This window comes from Oncorhynchus gorbuscha, linkage group LG18 (genome assembly GCF_021184085.1).
Source record: "Oncorhynchus gorbuscha isolate QuinsamMale2020 ecotype Even-year linkage group LG18, OgorEven_v1.0, whole genome shotgun sequence".
In the NCBI taxonomy this organism is placed as follows: Eukaryota; Metazoa; Chordata; class Actinopteri; order Salmoniformes; family Salmonidae; genus Oncorhynchus; species Oncorhynchus gorbuscha.
This window is the reverse complement of record NC_060190.1, coordinates 50001884-50023452: the sequence shown is the minus strand read 5'-3', so window position 1 is coordinate 50023452 and position 21569 is coordinate 50001884. Positions and strand designations below refer to the sequence as shown.

Here is a 21569-nt window from a genome sequence, read left to right as displayed (position 1 = left end):
AGTGTTGGTCTGTTGAGTGACACGGTGCATATATGTTTCTATAGGCTGTCTCGCTAGCTCTCTGAGTGTTGGTCTGTTGAGTGATACGGTGCATATATGTTTCTATAGGCTGTCTCGCTAGCTCTCTGAGTGTTGGTCTGTTGAGGGACACGGTGCATATATGTTTCTATAGGATGTCTCGCTAGCTCTCTGAGTGTTGGTCTGTTGAGTGACACGGTGCATATATGTTTCTATAGGCTGTCTCGCTAGCTCTCTGAGTGTTGGTCTGTTGAGTGACACGGTGCATATATGTTTCTATAGGCTGTCTCGCTAGCTCTCTGAGTGTTGGTCTGTTGAGGGACACGGTGCATATATGTTTCTATAGGCTGTCTCGCTAGCTCTCTGAGTGTTGGTCTGTTGAGTGACACGGTGCATATATGTTTCTATAGGCTGTCTCGCTAGCTCTCTGAGTGTTGGTCTGTTGAGTGACACGGTGCATATATGTTTCTGCTCCACTTCTTTTCTATTGGCAAAGTTCAAGAACTCAGGGCAGTGTTTTTCTCTGTGTGTGTGTGGCCCATCTCCTCTACACCAAGCAGGTCCATAAGGGCAGCAGAGCAGACAAAGATTGTCCTCTTTCTTCTTCTGTGGCAGTCTGCATTGTTCTCCCTGTCCTATTGAACCAGGGGTCCACAGAGACACACCACTGTGTAGACAGAAGTGTGTGTGCTCCCCCTGTGTGTTGTGTTGTGTGTTCAGATCAAATAAAAAGTGATAGATTGGTTGCTGCGATCCATAGAATGTATTATGCAAATGTCCTTTGATCATCAAGTCATTAAACAATACGATGAATTTGTCATTTAAAAACGGAATACACATGGAACACACACTTATTCAGTCCTTGACAAGTTAAGTGGATGTTTTAAATCACCTCTGACACCTTTTTTGTTGTTGTTGACATTTGTGTGTCAGTGATGTTGTGGGAAGGGTGTCACAGGGCAGAGTGATAAGGCGTGCTTGTGTCTATAATGAGGGGAGTGAAAGAACTGTGGTGAAATGGAAGTGCATGTTGTCTCCTGTTGGATCTGAGACTCAAACCCCATGATTAATGAGCCAGGCAGATTTCTGTATGTGAGAGAGGACGAGAATGATAGAATATTGACAAAGAGGGCAGTAATCATTGACTACATTTTACTAAGTGTGTTCGTTCAGTGCTAACTAGGTTCAAGAGGCATTGCAATGGAAGAAAATGGTTTTACACACCATTGCTGTGTGTGTGTGTGTGTGTGTGTGTGTGTGTGTGTGTGTGTGTGTGTGTGTGTGTGTGTGTGTGTGTGTGTGTGTGTGTGTGTGTGTGTGTGTGTGTGTGTGTGTGTGTGTGTGTGTTTCTACAGAGGTAGGTGGAACTGTGTGTGTGTGTGTGTGTGTGTGTGTTTCTACAGAGGTAGGTGGAACTATGTGTGTGTGTGTGTGTGTGTGTGTGTGTGTGTGTGTGTGTGTGTGTTTCTACAGAGGTAGGTGGAACTATATGTGTGTGTGTGTGTGTTTCTACAGAGGTAGGTGGAACTGTGTGTGTGTGTGTGTGTTTCTACAGAGGTAGGTGGAACTATGTGTGTGTGTTTCTACAGAGGTAGGTGGAACTATATGTGTGTGTGTGTGTGTGTGTGTGTGTGTGTGTGTGTGTGTGTGTGTGTGTGTGTGTGTGTGTGTGTGTTTCTACAGAGGTAGGTGGAACTATGTGTGTGTGTGTGTGTGTGTGTGTGTTTCTACAGAGGTAGGTGGAACTATGTGTGTGTGTGTGTGTGTGTGTTTCTACAGAGGTAGGTGGAACTATGTGTGTGTGTGGTGTGTGTGTGTGTGTGTGTGTGTGTGTGTGTGTGTGTTTCTACAGAGGTAGGTGGAACTGTGTGTGTGTGTGTGTGTGTGTGTGTGTGTGTGTGTGTGTGTGTGTGTGTGTGTGTGTGTGTGTGTGTGTGTGTGTGTGTGTGTGTGTGTGTTTCTACAGAGGTAGGTGGAACTATGTGTGTGTGTGTGTTTCTACAGAGGTAGGTGGAACTATGTGTGTGTGTGTGTGTGTGTGTGTGTGTGTTTCTACAGAGGTAGGTGGAACTATGTGTGTGTGTGTGTGTGTGTGTGTGTGTGTGTGTGTGTGTGTGTGTGTGTGTGTGTGTGTGTGTGTGTGTGTGTGTGTGTGTGTGTGTGTGTGTGTGTGTGTGTGTGTTTCTACAGAGGTAGGTGGAACTATGTGTGTGTGTGTGTTTCTACAGAGGTAGGTGGAACTATGTGTGTGTGTGTGTGTTTCTACAGAGGTAGGTGGAACTATGTGTGTGTGTGTTTCTACAGAGGTAGGTGGAACTATGTGTGTGTGTGTGTGTGTGTGTTTCTACAGAGGTAGGTGGAACTATGTGTGTGTGTGTGTGTTTCTACAGAGGTAGGTGGAACTGTGTGTGTGTGTGTGTTTCTACAGAGGTAGGTGGAACTGTGTGTGTGTGTGTGTGTGTGTGTGTGTGTGTGTGTGTGTGTGTGTGTGTGTGTGTGTGTGTGTGAGAGAGTTCACATGGTTTTGGGCTCTCTCCTTCTTGAGGCATGATATGATTTAGAGAGATCTTGAGGTAATATTTTATAATATGCTTTGATTTCATTAGCTACCTGATCTTTGTACCTAACTCTGAAATCCACCACTTCAGGGCTAGCTATCTTAACACAGTGGTTTGCTCGAGAAAAGGGTTGTGTCATGATGCTGGCTTTCAATGGCCTCATCACAGGAAACCCAGTTTAGTGTGGTGTTTCACTGATTGGTCGATGCAGACTTCATACTCTGGAGGAGAGTTAGAAGATCATTGACTTTTGATGAATCTCCGACCCCTCCCTCTAACACCTCATCTCATGCGTGCACACAGTCTCCACCTGTTGTCTCGTGGTGAGTGGTACCTTATTGGGGAAAACAGATGAGGATGTCTCAGACTCGGCATTGCTTATAGAGCTCTCAGAGACAGTCAGTAAACTCGGTTAAAATAGCTCAGTCAGTAGAGTCCAACAATCGAGAACACTGCCCTGCATATCAGCCTCTCTTAGACATTTTAAGGTAAGACTCCTTTCCACCAACTGGTTCCACTTCAGTCATTAATATACAGTATTATGAAGCAAAATTACTGAAAATAAGTTTAATCCATGAGTGTTTTCAACTTGCGATGTTCTAAAGTTCCAACTAAAACAGTAACATCTTGTTTGTGGCGCACTGAACTTCATTTGTTTGTTGGGTTAAAGTTGCACTTTGCCTGTGACTGTATTTTTCTGTTTTCCAGTCATCTCATTTGCATGGTGTCTTTTCGTTAGATTTTTGTGCCAGTTATTAATACAGCATAATGTCACAACGGTCTGTAACAGGCATCGTCATCTAGATTCAGCCGCAGGCCAATTTCTTTCTTGAGGGGATGGTCAGGGGCCCGGAGCATAATAATAATTTGTGGACTGCAAATTGACAGCAAGAAGCCCAAACAGACACTGTATAATATTTGACTACAACAATAATTTCAAACTGCGTTTACATTTGTATATGATCACATGTATCTCTCTCTTATGCGTGGGAATACTTGGGAACAGATTCCCCAAATTTTAAATCACTTTGAGCAAAACAATGCTCAGAACTTGGCCCGCGGGTGAATACATTTTTGTTAATCACCCCCCCAAGTTTTGTCAGCAATTCTATATATTTTTCTTCTAAATGTTCCCCCAGATGGCGAACCCTTGTCTTTTAACATCATACAGTCTATGATGTGTTTTCTACAGGTGTCTGAATGTGGTGTTGTTGAAGGATGCTTCATGGTAGACACATCTCTTCCTGTATCTCCTAACTCTGGTCATTTCTGGGAATGATGTCAACCACACCTGCTGTTGTATTGTGCATCTTTACCTTGGTGTGAACCGTGGGTGTAGATTCAGGGGTCTGTAGTGCTGTTAGAAGCCGGTGACGTGTTCTACTATAGGGAGATATTCAATAACGGTAATAAATCAGTCTGAACAAGAAAGAACGGAAGCTGCTGTGAAGGCTGCTTTGACTTTCTCATGCCACAGCTAAACAGCTTTTAATCCCTCTCAGAATACATACGTGTGTGTGTGTGTGTGTGTGTGTGTGTGTGTGTGTGTGTGTGTGTGTGTGTGTGTGTGTGTGTGTGTGTGTGTGTGTGTGTGTGTGTGTGGTGTGTGTGATCCTGTACCCGCTGCAGGTGTGTGTTAGTGCAGAGGGCACTAGGTGGGGCGCTGCTTCAGAAAGCAAGCTGCTACAGGACCAAGGCGTGTTTTGCCTTGCCTCTATCTAAATAGATTTCAGGAGGATCTTTTGTTGGTTAAAAGGTTTTGTTTCGCCCATTTCATTGTTTGTGTAACGTGAGCGATGCAACATCAGACAGTGGAATTTTACTTAATTCATTCGGCAATGTGTGACTGACTCTTCTCTCACAAGTCTATAAGAAAAAAACAAACGATATGGAATTGCCAAACATACTATTTAAGTGTTGAATTGTTAATTTATGTTTAGACAACCATAAGCAATATATTTTAGACAGTCTTCCTGTAAAATCCAACCACATACAAGAACATGTATTATTTCCCATCACCATAAGTTGTTAACGGGTGCCTGGTGTGACTGTAGGTAACAATATTAGACTGCTCTCGCCAATGCATTTTCCAAGACACAGATGGGGAGAGGCAGTACATTTCACACAATACAAATCGTTCCATCTCTTTATGTTGTTCTGTGGTTAATGGAATGTCACTGTATAGTCCTTGTATGGATGATTGTGATGCTCCCTGTTCATAAGTAGAGCACCTCAACCATTCCATGTCCTGGGACCCCCTCCCAGGCTAACTGGCGACCCCAGGGGCCACCATCATACGGCAGCAAAAATATATTTTTCAGGTCTAGTCTTATCAGGTGAATGATCATGTCAAGGAGAAGTAATCAACATTTTTAAAATGACTAGATTTCGTAGATTAGAAGAACAATTTTCAACTCTAATATATCTAATATTTCTAGCTAATTGATTAACTCAACACGTTTTGCTAACAGCAGCTGGTTAATGGGCCATGTGTTGGCAAAAATTTATATCCAAGTCAAGAGAACTTACCAGCAGCTAGTGGCACTTTCTGCACTGGTAGCCTGTTCTGCACTGGTAGCCTGTTCTGCACTGGTAGCCTGTTCTGCACTGGTAGCCTGTTCGCGGGTGCTGTTTCAAAGCCTATGTCAGATACTCCAGTGAGTGTAATTGGCTCCAATGAGTGTAATTTGATCAATATGAGGAGATGAGATATAAAGTTGACATCATTATGAAGAAATTCTATTTTTATAGGAATAACATTCAAAATGTGTTACTTACGATACTTAACAAAAAAAAAAGACCTAAATAAAATTGTGGGTTTTGGGACCACCGGTCGAATACCCCTGCTATCAGGGTGCGCTCTGGGCCTTCTTAGAAACTCTGAGCGTTCAAAGTGCACACTGGACACTCTGGCTGAGGAGTAGGGTTGATCTGAGCGTTCTGACCTCACAACTGCAGTCAAGCACCCAAGCTAACTGGCTGAAGTTGACTAGCTTGCTACTTCCAGACACATGTGAGAACACCTCACCAAACATTTTACTCTCCCTAGCAGACCTGGTTAGTGTTCATGTTATCAAGAGGGTTAGTGACTGAACTGTGTTACTGTTTTCTTTGCAGATGTTTACTGTTCATCTTTTATAACAACAGAGTTTAGGGCTTCTGTTAATTGCTCAATTATTCTGCGCTCTGGTACTTTCAACCCAGGGTGCTCTGATTAGATTGCCAGGGTGAATTTACAAATACACCCGATTTATCTCAATGGGACTGGCCTTGTTCAATGATTTATCTCAATGGGACTGGCCTTGTTCAATGATTTATCTCAATGGGACTGGCCTTGTTCAATGATTTATCTCAATGGGACTGGCCTTGTTCAATGATTTATCTCAATGGGACTGGCCTTGTTCAATGATTTATCTCAATGGGACTGGCCTTGTTCAATGATTTATCTCAATGGGACTGGCCTTGTTCAATGATTTATCTCAATGTGACTGGCCTTGTTCAATGATTTATCTCAATGGGACTGGCCTTGTTCAATGATTTATCTCAATGGGACTGGCCTTGTTCAATGATTTATCTCAATGGGACTGGCCTTGTTCAATGATTTATCTCAATGGGACTGGCCTTGTTCAATGATTTATCTCAATGGGACTGGCCTTGTTCAATGATTTATCTCAATGGGACTGGCCTTGTTCAATGATTTATCTCAATGGGACTGGCCTTGTTCAATGATTTATCTCAATGGGACTGGCCTTGTTCAATGATTTATCTCAATGGGACTGGCCTTGTTCAATGATTTATCTCAATGGGACTGGCCTTGTTCAATGATTTATCTCAATGGGACTGGCCTTGTTCAATGATTTATCTCAATGGGACTGGCCTTGTTCAATGAATTCTAAATATATACACAACTAAAAATACATGAACTATTGACAGAAAATGCAATATCTTAATATGTAGCAACTTTACAATATTGTACTGTAGAAGTTCTTGATGGAGTAGTTATAGTTAAAAATTGCCTACTCCCAAAATATTCTGAATTTGCTTCTGATACACTTTTTTTTGTTATTATTAACCATGAACATTTGCATGGTTGCCGTCCTGGTGTGGCCCCTCGGATACAAATATATGTGTGTTGTGGCTGTCAGGTGTGTGAGGGGGGTGAATATCACCTGTTGGTTGTCACAACCCAGTGTCCAGTGGATTTGTTTATCTCCCATCAGGAGAATTCACAAACACTCTATTGATCAGCACCCACCTAAACAGCACAGCATTCTAGCCCACTAGTTTCCTGCTCCATTTACATGTCTTTCCCCTGGGTGTTTGAACAACATACACAACAGATTGCTTGTACCGTTAAGTTGAATTCCTCATCGCCGGACACACACCTCAGTGTGTGTGTGGCAATTTGCAAATGACCAGAGACAGTTTTATATTTTTTTCCACAGCTGTCTGAAGAATGATTTGCATCTCTTTTGGAATCAGTGAAAACGAATAAAGAGCTGTGTGTTTCTCTTTTTTTTTGTTATGCTTTTTGTTTGTCGGTGAGTTAATAAACAATCTGAGCCAGCACTAAATGTGAACGTAACAGTGCTTAAATAAATAACCTTAACTGTGGAAAAATAACCATATTACAGTCAATTCAGTAGGATTCATTCTCTCAAATCCTCTATTTAATTATTCAATTTGGATTAAGTGCCATCATGTATTTTTTTATTTTATATTATGGTTGTTTTTTAAGATTTCCACATATTATATAGGTGTATTCCAGGGGCAGACTGGGACCAGAAATCGTCCCTGGCATTTAACACACTGGACCAGTTTTTTTCTTCTTTGAGGCCCCCACACCGGCCCAGCAGATAATGCACCGTATCAGATATTTATGTAGTTGGTGCTGTATATTTAAGCAATAAGGCATGAGAGGGTGTGGTGTATATGGCCAATATTTCAGGGCTACGGGCTGTTCTTAGGCCCGACACAATGCACAATGTTGGCCATATATCTAACCCCAGAGGAGCCTTAATGCTATTATAAACTGGTAACCAACGTAATTAGATTAGTAAAAATAAAATGTTGGTCATACCTGTGGCATATGGTCTGATACACCACGTTTTCATCCAATCAGCATTCAGGGCTCTAACCACCCGGTTTATAATAACTAACTTGACATTTTTTGTTTTCAATTGTACAAAAAGACTGCCAGATTGCAAGATCGGAATTTTGATGACTCATGGTTAGCCTACTGTACATGGTAAGCTAGTGCACACCAAGTTGTACTTCACGTTTTTAGTATGGAAAACATCTGAGGATTTTTCTGCAATATTCAGAACATATTGACACAATTACATTTTTTATTGAATAATAATCTAATTTCCTCAATTACATGTGGAAAAACATATTTTAGTGAACAGTATCAAGCCAACAGCTTCTCCCTGGTTTTAGCTTGTGGCTATCACTGTCTAGCTGACTAGCTTTAGGATATTTTCTAGCCCATACCAGTGACAAACTTAGTTATGGTATCGATACGTCAGTACACAAACTAAATCTAGCTCACTTTATTTTGCCTGTTAGAAAGAAATAGCCACAAATTCATTCAGAAACGGAGGAAGATTATAGCTAGCTATAGCAAGCTAATGTTAGCCGATGCCTCTTCAACAAGAAGCAACTGTGACAACATTGATCCTAAGATGATAAAAAAAGAGAATTCCCACTGAACAAAATCCACAATCCATCCCTCCAAAGAAAGCATGTCTTCTCCAAAAGAAGCACCACAGACACCATCCAACGGGTCATCCACACACACACCGAGAGCCCAAGTGCAGACAGCCAAAAACACAACTCTTGCGGCAAGCTACAGAAATAAACTTTGAGCAAAATCCACAATCCACTCTTTTAAAGAGAACGTAGCTCCTTTTCTCCGGAATGCCATCAGATCCATGATCGAAAACAATGCCGACACGTTGCATTTCGTTTTAGCCCGCCATCCCCACACACAGACACGCATACAGGTTTGGCCCCAACCACAGGGCTCTATACAGAAACATTGACCTCCATCTCAACCAAAACTACTCTTTCCCATAGTACAAGACCATCTATAGTATGACAGCACCAGCAGTTAGATACTAAAAGCTGGCAGACAAGATCATATGGTTACTTTAGCGTTATTTAGATGAGCTAAATGCCGTAGCTCTATAGCTAGCTAAAGTTAGCGTTGAGGGAGCTCTTTCACTTACCCGGTAAAGCCCTGATAATGCTCTCTCTTTTGGTGCTGCTGGCTGTTTTGTGATACTTTATATGCCATGCTGTTGGTAATTATACCCAATTCCCCCAACTCATTCTCACCAATGTAACCCACTTTTTACTAAGTGTTTTTCATGTGTGTAGCCATAGAGACATAACATACATTTGCATAGTAAGTGTTGCTACACCCTACTTACCCACCCTTTTTTGTCATTTTGATATGAAGCACTTGATGTGACGGGTGAGAATGGATTTTTATGTCCTCACTGTGTGATGCTGACCAGAGGGCATTGTGGGATTGTTAGAGCTGATTTGAGGAGAGCCTCAAACCCAACGTTTTTAGAACAATACAGTATTATAAAATTGTATTTAATTTGGGAATGTTTTCTTGGGGTTCTCTAAGTTAGTATAATATGTTTTTCTGGCATTGAGAAATGGCTGCTACATGCCCTTTAAGGCCTCTGTTACCAGCGAGATAATGATAATTTGTCTGAAAAAAAAACTATTTAGACAGGCCCACTGGGATAAAAATGGACCAACCATCTGGCATTTGCCCGAAATGCCAGCTGGCCAGTCTGCCCCTGGTGTATTCAACTGGTAACACAACTTCAGTTAGGCAAACTCTAAATAAGGATGAGGGTTAAGATTAAAGTTAGTTATAGTTCCAATGAGGTTAGGGAGAGGCATACAAGTTAACATTGGGTAAGTAAACGTCGCCATTCATTGCTCTGTCAGTTAAATATACCTCCCTATCAGGGGTCCTGGAGTGCCGCTGGCACTTCTGTTTTTGATTCGACCAACCTAGAAGACCAGGTATGTTTTAATTTTTTGTTGTTGTCAATAACTGAACTGATAAATTAGCTCAGTTGGTCTGCTGTGGTGCCTAGTTGGAGAATGTTGCAGTACCTGGTACTCCAGGAACAGCATTGCCTACCCCTGTTCTACATTAACAGACAGAAAATGTCACACTGTATAGAGTATTTCTTAGAGTGTAAATGTAGCTGCTAAGCTACAAGTGAATCATAGCCTATCTTTATCATCATAGCTATCGCACCTCTATTTAAATATGGATTTGGACAGCATGTAAAATACCAGGAAACACATCTGAAAAATAATAATGTATTGTTACTGTAAATCTGTCCAAGACCATTTCACCAATTACAAAGTTTGTTCAACTGATAAGCAGTGCAAAAGAGTATATTATAAATCCAGAAAACAGGCTATTTTAGGCTATAGATTAGACTAAATAAAAACTTGATCAGAGCAGAACTTTAAAAAAAATAATCTTTAATCTAGGCAAGTCAGTTAAGAACAAATTCTTCTTTTCAGTGACGGCCTAGGGGCAGAACAACAGATTTTACCTTGTCAGCTCAGGGATTCGATCTTGCAACCTTTCGGTTACTAGTCCAACGCTCTAACCACTAGGTTACCTGCAGCCCCCTTTATCAAAATGAATTACCCTTCATTCCATCTTAGACAAAGCAAAAAATAACACTTATCTCATCATGTGTTGAAAACAGACTTTTAGCCCTAAGATTCCATAAAAGAGTGTTGATTCTTAAACCATCTTTATCTGTGCACACCCCTTTAAAGAATGGGATGGTTAATTGGGTTCCTTGTTGTCAATCCATAGCCTATGACCTTGTCTTGTTTCTTAAGTTGCTCTCTGACTGTAGAGGCTTTGATGTTTGTTTAATGTAATTTATGTCGGTATCTTTCTGACATGTACGACAGTATATGCGTATGGCTGGCTTTGTCTCAGCCAAGTTTATCCAGTCCAAGGAGAAGAACCAGTTTTGTATCTCTCTCTCTCTCTCTCTCTCTCTCTCTCTCTCTCTCTCTCTCTCTCTCTCTCTCTCTCTCTCTCTCTCTCTCTCTCTCTCTCTTTCTCCCTTTTATAGTAGATTTCGCAATACTAAATGTGATATGGGGGGTTTTACTCTCTTGGAGTTGAAGATATGATAATCTCTGATGCGTATGCACACACACCCTCTCTTTCGGTGAGGTTAGATACATGTGTGTAAAGCAGTGTGGCCCGGTAAGCCCAAGCGATTTTAGACATGATCTGTGTATAAAGGAGCCAGTTAAGAACTCTGGGCCAAGCTGGATCCTAAAACGGCTAACACCTCGTATAATCTCACTCACTCACTCACTCAGTCACTCAGTCACTCACTCACTCTCACCTCCCGCAGTTCTCAATACTGAGACCAGCTCAGCTAGCCTTCTTTAGAATCACCTGTTGTGCAACTTACTGCACAAAGACATCTCCATGGCAACGCCTTAGAGCCATGGCCTGTCAGTCTATAAGGCCCTCAGCAAACAGGGATCTATATGGACACACACACACACACACACACACACACACACACACACACACACACACACACACACACACACACACACACACACACACACACACACACACACACACACACACACACACACACACACACACACACACACACACACACACACACACACACACACACACACACACACACACACACACACACACACACATCCTCTCTATCAGCCACATATGCTCTGTGCACACATGGGTGCCCTAAAGTAGTCGTCCTGAATGGGGCTAGGATATAAAGTGTGTCGGGGCTAAAGGAAACAGCACATTGTGTGTGCCTGCCCCTTTTGAGGGAGGAGGGGGCAACGGGGGTGCTTTCTGCGAAAGGGGCCCTTCATACACATCCTTTCTTCCCCTTCTCTTGTTCTTTCTCTTTATTGGGGAGTATGTTTTGTCCTCCTCCCCCCCTCCTCTCTTTTCTGATAAATACCACAGTACCCTTCCGCTATCCACCACAATACATTGCCTGTTCCTAAGTTGGAGAGAGATGACAGAGCGAGAGAGAGAGGGATGAGAGAGGGTTGAAAAGGCTGCTTTTTAACTTGCGTTTCTGAAAAGCAGAAGAAAGGAGCCACTGCACCAGAGCAGAGTTCCTTTCTCTTCTCTTTCTTTTCTCTCCTTTCTCTCTTTTTGTGAAAAGTGCAGTTGTGTCATCAGCCTATTTATATGTCTTATTTAGAAAGCCTCCTCAGAGAGAGAGAGAGAGAGAGGACACGGAACACAGAGAGGACACAGGGAACGCAGAGAGAGAGAGGACACAGGGAGAAGGAGAGGACACAGAGAGAACAGAAGGAGAGTCGAGCCCTTAAACTATAGGTTTAGATAAATAACTAAGTGAACATGTGACGGTGGTAACAGAATGTGTTTTAAGTTTTAGATGTTGACAAGTCAAGGGTAATCTACTAAGTTATTTGAATTAGTCGTGTGTGGTAAGACAGAGGGGGAGTCCTTGGGGCGGTCCCTATGCTCCACACGGAAAAAGCTGAGGGAAAAGAGTGTTTATTATCAGTGTATCCTGGAGCTCTCAACGCTGGTCTTTGTGTGGTGAGATCTGGCTATCAACCACAGAGAAACACGAAACTGATTCAACCTCGACTACCTCTCCTCTGCCCTTATCATGCTTTTACAACTCTCATCGTGTGTGTGTGTGTGTGTGTGTGTGTGTGTGTGTGTGTGTGTGTGTGTGTGTGTGTGTGTGTGTGTGTGTGTGTGTGTGTGTGTGTGTGTGTGTGTGTGTGTGTGTGTGTGTGTGTGTGTGTGTGTGTGTGTGTGTGTGTGTGTGTGTGTGTGTGTGTGTGAGTGAAAGTGAATGAGTCTGTTGTATTCTGTGGCCAGAGTGGAGCCCCCTGGGATTGGCACTCTTGACATCAAAAGGCCAAAAGAACAGAAAAACAGAGAGGAAGAGGAGAGCGAGGGAAGGGAAGCTTTTGTGTGTGTGGCCCTGAGAGCTCAGTTCCTAATGAGACGCAGTCAGCAACACAACACAATAAACCTGCTTCAGGCCCTACCCATTCAAAGAAGGAAAGCAAGAGTGTGCGTGTGAGAGAGAGAAACATTGTATGCTGGAATAACACTAAGAGAAACATCCATGACATCCACAACACCTGTATTGCATTTAGTTTCTGTCGTCTTGCCTCTAAAATCTCATGTCAAATATAGACACTCACACAGCAGCCGCTGCATGTAGGCCTCATCATGTCAGACAAATGGATGTGTTGACGTTGTTCTCTCACTACAAGGCTTAGTATACTAAATACCTGACACATGGTCTGGGTGTGAGGCTGTCTCTGATTCAGGGGAGACTGAGAGAGGGACATGGTCCTGGGAACCCACTGTGGATCCAGGTTTTCATCTCAACTCAGTTAATTAGCCCACGTTAAACTATTACCAATATTATTGGTAAATATTCTTAGAGATGGCATTTGTCTGTGTGTATTTTGGGGAGAGAATCTCTAAAATGAGTGATTCAAAGTGAATTGGTGGCCTTTAAAACAAGGCAGATCCTAATTGCTGGCGGTCTTCAGTGAGATCCAGCATCCACAGTGGGTACCCAGGACCAGGGTTGAATCCATAGGTGCATTGTGTGGGCTGAAGAGAAGCAGAGGGAATATGTTGTTTCACCAATGAAAGGCGAGCGAATGTCTGTCCGCCTGCTCTGTGCTGCTGCCGAGCGTGGTCTTTATATAACTATTAAACATGTCTTCTTCCTAAACCCTCTGACTTGACAATCACACACTGATCACCAGATCAATTAAAATCATGCTTGGGAGCAGGAAGCACATATGCCTTTATTTTCCTTGACATGTTGTTTCTAGTCCAGCTCCTGTGCTTTATTTGAATGTGTGATTTTCCTTCTTCTGTGGTGTCTCCGTTTCAGGCAGGTGGCCAGGAAACACACTTAGTGCATAAAGGTGACATTGTTAGGTGCTCCTGGACATCCCAGCGCGGTATCACACACCTGGATCACACCTGTGGGTCCAACTATTTGATTATCACATGTTAATGTTCTCGATAGGCTCACCGGTTGCAAAACATATTATGCAAATTAGTGGATTGTTTGGCTCAAAGATGCCAAAAAGAGGCTCTTTGTCACAATAACGGGAGGCGGGATAGAGGGACATCGAGAGACTGGGAGGGCGCTAGAGAGAAAGAGTTGAAAGGAACATAGAAAAAGAGATGTCACAGAGTTGAGACTGCAGAGTGGCTTTGGGCTGTGCTGTCCTGAAAGAGGGAGAGGGAGTGTGTTAGACGGCTGTCCTGAAAGAGGGAGAGGGAGTGTGTTAGACGGCTGTCCTGAAAGAGGGAGAGGGAGTGTGTTAGACGGCTGTCCTGTGTGTGACTGAAGAGAACATGACGTGTTTCAGCATCACCAGTGCTCTACTGTGGAGGGGTCCTCTGGGTCTGGGGACCTCCACACTCACCGCACCGAAGAGGTACCTCTCCCTTACTGTACCTTGCTCTCTGTTTCTCTCTCTGACGGGGTCCTGAATGAGGAGAGATGGAATGCTTCTTTTCCATAGTTGTCATTAACTCTGAAAGAGGGGAAGGGTTTGAAGTGTTTGTCCTATACCTAGGATATTTTTATTGATTTATTTTATTTTACTAGGCAAGTCAGTTAAGAACAAATTCTTATTTTCAATGAGGCCTAGGAACAGTGGGTTAACTGCCTGTTCAGGGGCAGAACGACAGATTTGGACCTTGTCAGCTCGGGGGTTTGAACTTGCAACCTTCCGGTTACTAGTACAACGCTCTAACCACTAGGCTACCCTGCTACCATATAAGAAAGCTCAGGAAATATATATATTCTTTACATATTTAACCCCATTTTTTGGGGGGGAGGGACACTCAACTACCTCCATACTTCCATGTGTTTTGTACCTCTTACATTGAGGAGCTCCATGACCCTGGTGGGGGTCGTAGAGCTTGTAGGGGTCGTAGAGCTTGTAGGGGTCGTAGAGCAAAACAGAGAACACCATCGTATTCGTGCGAGTCTCCGCCTTCTCAGAAAAACAGTTTGACCTACAAAATATTATGGGAAGACTGATTTTCGTGACGTCTCATGGTCTGACAAACACTGCTGTAGCTCGGACACCTTCCCACAGATGTGGAAGGCCGACATGGGCAGATTCAGTGGATTGAGACTCATCCCACGCAAAACAACTGATATCTCTAGCTTGAACTGATGGATTTTGATGGGGTTGTTTTTATTATGTTACTTAGATTGATGCAAGGGTGTGTCAATAGACTCTTAAGGATTAAAAACTTGCTTGTGATATCACAAGTTAATGATTTGTTGTACTGCATAATTTAGCTGGTATAGAAATGTAGACATTTCATGGTAAATATTTTCAATTCAAGTAACAGTCCAGTGTTCTATGAAATATGACATATATAATGAATTACAACATGAGTTAAATAGTTTTCCTTCCAAAAAATTGTAATTAAGTATGTTAAACAGCTTGTCTATGTTGGAATGGTGTGGGTGTACCCCAACAACAGAATGGTGTGGGTGTACTCCAACAACAGAATGGTGTGGGTGTACTGTATAAGTAGACGGCTGATTGGCCAGCTCATCATCCTCAGGAAATGGCAAGCATTTTTTTTAAACCTTGTGTTTCAGTTACAAGTTTGAGGTGGGGCTTTTCAAGTTTTTTTTTTCTCCAATTGTCGTTTTGGCCACTTACGAGTATAGGATTCAACTAAATCATTTGGGTATGAGTCAACAGACTACGAACTTTTAAAAGTGAGAATTTCACTGGACAGCGACTTAAACAATTACCTTCCTCTTTGGTTTGTTTGGGATTCAGTCAAACCACCACCACAATGTAGAATGTAGTTATTTCCATTTGTGTACTTATTACCATGTTAACAGTAATACCAGCTGAGATGGGACTGTTTAATAAAGTGTCATTAAACATTAGGCAGAGGGAATGGCTGCAGTGGGGTTCCACAGGGCATCTAACTTCATTCCCCCAGGGAGGACCATGGTACTACAGTCCCACTAAGCGTCTGAACCTGTACTATAGTGCATCTGCTACTTTACAAGGGTTCTGTCCCAGCCACCAATCAGGCTTTAATGTTGCCATCGCCAGCCTCACCTGCTACTATACCAGCCCTCAGCGTTTAAGGGAATCAACCAGTCTCGGCTGGCGAACAACTGCATGTCAACATGCTAACTTTGCCAGAGTATTGAAACATTCCTAAAGCAGGATTGATTGAATCCAGCCATAGGTTTATAATGGCTCGTGGCACCGTAACACAACATTAAACAAACTTTTTAAAGACTTGTCAGTTCTGTCTGTTTGTCTCTCTCTTTCTCTGCCCCAAGGAGTCCATGCAGAGCTTCTGTCTTTACATTTGTCAGTCTCAGAGTTCAATGGCAGTTTTTTTATTTGTTGAATAAAATAATTCAGTTACTTGATCAGCCGCCGTGTGCAGGAATGGAACGGACTCCTTGCTCAACTCTGTCTCTCTCCCTCTACTAGTCCCCTTCAGGCCATGTTTGGAAAACAATAGACCGTTTTCCCAGCACTAACTGCTCCTGTCAGGGAGGGATGTGTATTTATTTTCCCTTTTGTACTTTCACTATTTGCATCATTACAACTAAATAATATATATATATACTAAATATATATATATATATTATATATACACACACACATAATGACATTTGAAATGTCTTTATTCTTTTGAACTTCTGTGAGTGTGATGTTAATTTTTATTGTTCACTTTTGTTTATCTACTTAACTTGCTTTGGCAATGTTAACATGCTTCCCATGCCAATAAAGCCCTTCAATTGAATTGAGAGAGAGAGAGGGAGAACAACAGATAACATTGGCATTGCAGATGCCCCGGGGTGAGATGTTGGGTTTGCATGTTACAACATGTTGTTTAACTGAAGCTTTTGTCTGCTGTTTAGTGTGTCGTGGGAAGTGTATGATTTCAGAGGTGTCGGAGCTCAAGACTCAGTGCTCATCTTATCTCTGCTCTCATCCTGCCCTCCCTCCTTTCTTAGATGTAATCACTGAACTTGACTGGATTGGTGAAGGCAATGTATTGGAACTCGCTTTCACCTGTCTCCGAGTTTCCATTCCATTTGAACTGTCGATAAGTGCAAACTGTTTACGTGCAATACAGTTTTCCAGTCCCACTTCAAGGAAATAGTTTTTAAATGCTCCTGATAAATGCATGGTGTCATGACAGAGTGCCAAGCAGCTATATTCACCAGGAGTCTTACATATAGGACTGTGGTGAGGCTCATAAATACATGTCCCTTTTTCAGGACCCTGTCTTTCAAAGATGATCTGTCAAATCCAAATAACTTCACCGATCTTCATTGTAAAGGGTTTAAACACTGTTTCCCATGCTTGTTCAATGAACCATAAACAATTAGTGAACATGCACCTGTGGAACGGTTGTTAAGACACTAAAAGCTTACAGACGGTGGGCAAATAAGGTCACAGTTATGAAAACTTAGGACACTAAAGAGGCCGTTCTACTGACTCTGAAAAACACCAAAAGAAAGATGCCCAGGGTCCCTGCTCATCTGTGTGAACGTGCCTTAGGCATGCTGCAAGGAGGCATGAGTACTGCAGATGTGACCAGGGCAATAAATTGCAATGTCTGTACTGTAAGACACTTAAGGGAGACCAGACATACAGCTAATAGTGCTCGCAGTGGCAGACCACATGTAACAACACCTGCACAGGATCGGTACATTTGAACATCACATCTGCGGGACAGGTACAGGATGGCAACAACAACTGCCCGAGTTACACCAGGAACGCACAATCCCTCCATCAGTGCTCAGACTGTCTGCAATAGGCTGAGTGAGGCTGGACTGAGGGCTTGTAGGCCTGTTGTAAAGGCAGGTTCTCACCAGACATTACCGGCAACAACGTCGCCTATGGGCACAAATCCACCGTCGGTGGACCAGACAAGACTGGCAAAAAGTGCTCTTCTCTGGCGAGTCGCGGTTTTGTCTCACCAGGGGTGATGGTCAGATTTGCGTTTATCGTCGAAGGAATGAGCGTTACGCCGAGGCCTGTACTCTGGAGCGGGATCGACTTGGAGGTGGAGGGTCCGTCATTGTCTGGGGCGGTGTGTCACAGTATCATCGGACTGAGCTTGTTTCCATTGCAGGCAATCAACACTGTGCGTTACAGGGAAGACATCTTCCTCCCTCATGTGGTACCCTTTCTGCAGGCTCATCCTGACATGACCCTCCAGCATGACAATGCCACCAGCCATACTGCTCGTCCTGTGTGTGATTTCCTGCAAGACAGGAATGTCAGTGTTCTGCCATGGCCAGCGAAGAGCCCGGATCTCAATCCCATTGACCACGTCCGGGACCTGTTTGATCAGATTGTGAGGGCTAGACCCATTCCCTCCAGAAATGTCCGGGAATTTGCAGGTGCCTTGGTGGAAGAGTGGGGTAACATCTCACCACAAGAACTGTCAAATCTGGTGCAGTCCATGAGGAGGAGATGCACTGCAGTACTTAATGCAGCTGGTGGCCACACCAGATACTGACTGTTACTTTTGATATTGACCCCCCTTTTCAGAGACACATTATTCAACTTCTGTTAGTCACATGTCTGTGGAACTCGTTCAGTTTCTCTCAGTTGTTGAATCTTATTATGTTCATACAAATATTTACACATGTTACATTTGCTGAAAATAAACACAGTTGACAGTGAGGGGGTGCTTCTTTTTCTGCTGAGTTTACATCTACACTACATGACAAAGTATATGGACACTTGCTCGTTAAACATCTCATTCCAAAATTATGGGAATTAATATGGAGTTGGTCCCCCCTTTGCTGCTATAACAGCCTCTACTCTTCTGGGAAGGCTTTCCACTAAAGGTTGGAACATTGCTGCAGGGACTTGCTTCCATTTAGCCACAAGCATTCGTGAGGTCGTGCACCTATGTTGGATGATTAGGCTCGCAGTTGGCGTTCCAATTCATCCCAAAGGTGTTTGTTGGGGTTGAGGTCAGAGCTCTGAAGGCCAGTCAGATTCTTCCACAACGATCTCAACAAACCATTTCTGTATGGACCTCAATTTGTGCATGGGGGCATTGTCATGCTGCAACAGGAAAGGGCCTTCCTCAAACTGTTGCCACAATTTTGGAAGCACAGACTCATCTAGAATTTCATTGTATGCTGCAGCATTAAGATTTCCTATCACTGGAACTAACCATGAAAAACAGCCCCAGACAATTATTCCTCCTCCACTAAACTTTACAGTTGGCACTATGCATTTGGGCAGGTAGCATTCTTCTGGCATCCGCCAAACCCAAATTCGTCAGTCGGACTGGCAGATGGTGAAGCGTGATTCATCAAGCCAGAGAACGCATCAGCTCAACTGCTGTGCCCTATAATAATAATTTGAATGTGTGTTACAGTTTTGATCTGCATAGTCTCCTAAAGAGAAGCATGTTAAACTAGCCTAGAGTAGTCTATTAGGCCACTATCAGACACTACTCTGTAATCCTATTGCATACTCAGCCTATTGCATATTTACTTGCTTCAAGATGTCCAAGCAAGCTAAGCTAAATGAACTAAATGACTATTGCCCTGTGGCACACCTCTGTCATCACGAAGCGCTTTGAGAGGCTGGTGAATGACGAAATCACCTCCATCTTGCCAGACACACTAGGCCAACTACAATTTGAAATCGCTGTTGCACTGCACATCGTCCTATCCCACCAGGACAACAGGACTACCTATGTGAGAATGCTGTTCGTCGACTACAGCTCTGCTTTCAGCACCATATTGCCCAGCAAGCTTGTCACTAAGCTCAGGGCCCTGGGTATGAACCCCACCCTGTGCAACTGGGGCTTTGACTTCCGCACGGGCCGACCCCAGGTGGGTTTATGGGTAGGAAACAACACCTCTGCCATGCTGATCCTCAAAATGTGAGGCCCCCCAGGGATGTGTGCTCAGCCCCCTCCAGTACTCTCTGTTTGCATTTCCTGTACTCCCATGACTGCATGGCTACGCACAACTCCAACTCAATCATCAAGTTTGCTGACGACTGCTTACAGGGAAGAGGTTAGAGCACTGGAGAAGAGGTGCCAGGAAAATAACCTCTCCCTTAACGTAAAAAAAACAACAAAGGAGCTGATTGTGGGCAACCGGAGACCGAGGAGGGAGGACCTGAAATGGTCCCACCACACCGACACCATGGGGAAGAAGGTGCATAAGCACCTCTACAACCTCAGGCGGCTAAAGAAATTTGGCATGGCCACTAAGACCCTGACAAACTTCTATAGAAGTGCACCACCCTAAACTGAATGGCTCTCCAGAGGGTGGTGCGGTCACCAGGAGCATGCTGCTTTCCATCCAGGACACTTCCAGCACTGTGTCAAAGGAAGGCCAACGATCATCAAGGACCTCTGCCACCCGAGTCGCGGTCTGTTCACTCTACGACCATCTAGCAGAAAGAGACAGTACAGGCGCATTAAAGCCAAAAGACTGGAAAAACAGCTTTTATCTGGAGAGTATCTACTGCTGTACATATCATTCTTAGTATATACACTGCTCCAAAAAATAAAGGCAAAACTAAAATAACAAATCCTAGATCTGAATGAATGAAATATTATTATTAAATACTTTTTTCTTTACATAGTTTAATGTGCTGACAACAAAATCCCACAAATTATCAATGGAAATCAAATGTATCAGCCCATGGAGGTTTGGATTTGGAGTCACACTCAAAATTAAAGTGGAAAACCACACTACAGGCTGATCCAACTTTGATGTGATGTCCATAAAACAAGTCAAAATGAGGCTCAGTAGTGTGTGTGGCCTCCACGTGCCTGTATGACCTCTGCCAACTCCTGGACAGTCTGTGGTGCAACGTGGCGTTGGTGGATGGAGCGAGACATGATGTCCCAGATGTGCTCAATTGGATTCAGGTCTGGGGAACTTGCGGGCCAGTCCATAGCATCAATGCCTTCCTCTTGCAGGAACTGCTGACACACTCCAGCCACATGAGGTCTAGCATTATCTTGCATTAGGAGGAACCCAGGGCCAACCACACCAGCATATGGTCTCACAAGGGGTCTGAGGATCTCATCTCGGTACCTAATGGCAGTCAGGCTACCTCTGGCGAGCACATGGAGGGCTGTGCGGCCCCCCCAAATAAATACCACCCCACACCATGACTGACCCACCGCCAAACCGGTCATGCTGGAGGATGTTGCAGGCGGAGGTAGCGGTCCTGCTGCTGGGTTGTTGCCCTCCTACGGCCTCCTCCACGTCTCCTGATGTACTGGCCTGTCTCCTGGTAGCGCCTCCATGCTCTGGACACTACGCTGACAGACACAGCAAACATTATTGCCACAGCTCGCATTGATGTGCCATCCTGGATGAGCTGCACTACCTGAGCCACTTGTCTGAGTTGTAGACTCCGTCTCATGCTACCACTAGAGTGAAAGCACTGCCAGCATTCAAAAGTGACCAAAACATCAGCCAGGAAGCAGAGCATGTCTAAATGCCTATAATTTCCACCTGTTGTCTATTCCATTTGCACAACAGCATGTGAAATGTATTGTCAATCAGTGTTGCTTCCTAAGTGGACAGTTTGATTTCACAGAAGTGTGATTGACTTGGAGTTACATTGTGTTGTTTAAGTGTTCCCTTTATTTTTTTGAGCAGTGTATTTTGGGTGTATATACGCATAGATTGCATTTGGATAACTGATAGTGTTATTTGGGTGGTTACCTGTATTCCTCCTGACATTCCTGAGTTATTATTTTTATAATGGATTATTATTATTTGTGTACTTGTTTTTGACATTTTTACTTCATTTTTCAGAGGTAGTAACATACTCATTTTGCTGCACCCGCTATAACATATGCTAAACTGTGTAAGTGTTGATATTCAACTT

At 43.4% G+C, this 21569-nt stretch overlaps 1 protein-coding gene across 4 annotated transcripts in view; it reads left to right on the top strand.

Annotated features, from left to right (window-relative positions):
- LOC124004343 (transcription factor SOX-13-like) overlaps window positions 1-21569 on the top strand; it is a 50046-nt gene that overhangs the window by 10486 nt on the left and 17991 nt on the right. For 2 of the 4 annotated variants that reach the window (XM_046313173.1, XM_046313171.1), the window contains exon 1: window positions 13870-14105. The exons of 1 other annotated variant lie outside the window; for it this stretch is intronic. In XM_046313173.1, the coding sequence (XP_046169129.1) occupies window positions 14023-14105 (83 nt within the window). In that variant the 5' untranslated portion in view covers window positions 13870-14022. Of the gene's footprint in view, window positions 1-2907; window positions 3065-13869; window positions 14106-21569 lie in introns of those variants that run through there. One more of the 4 variants, XM_046313175.1, reaches the window with a different exon arrangement.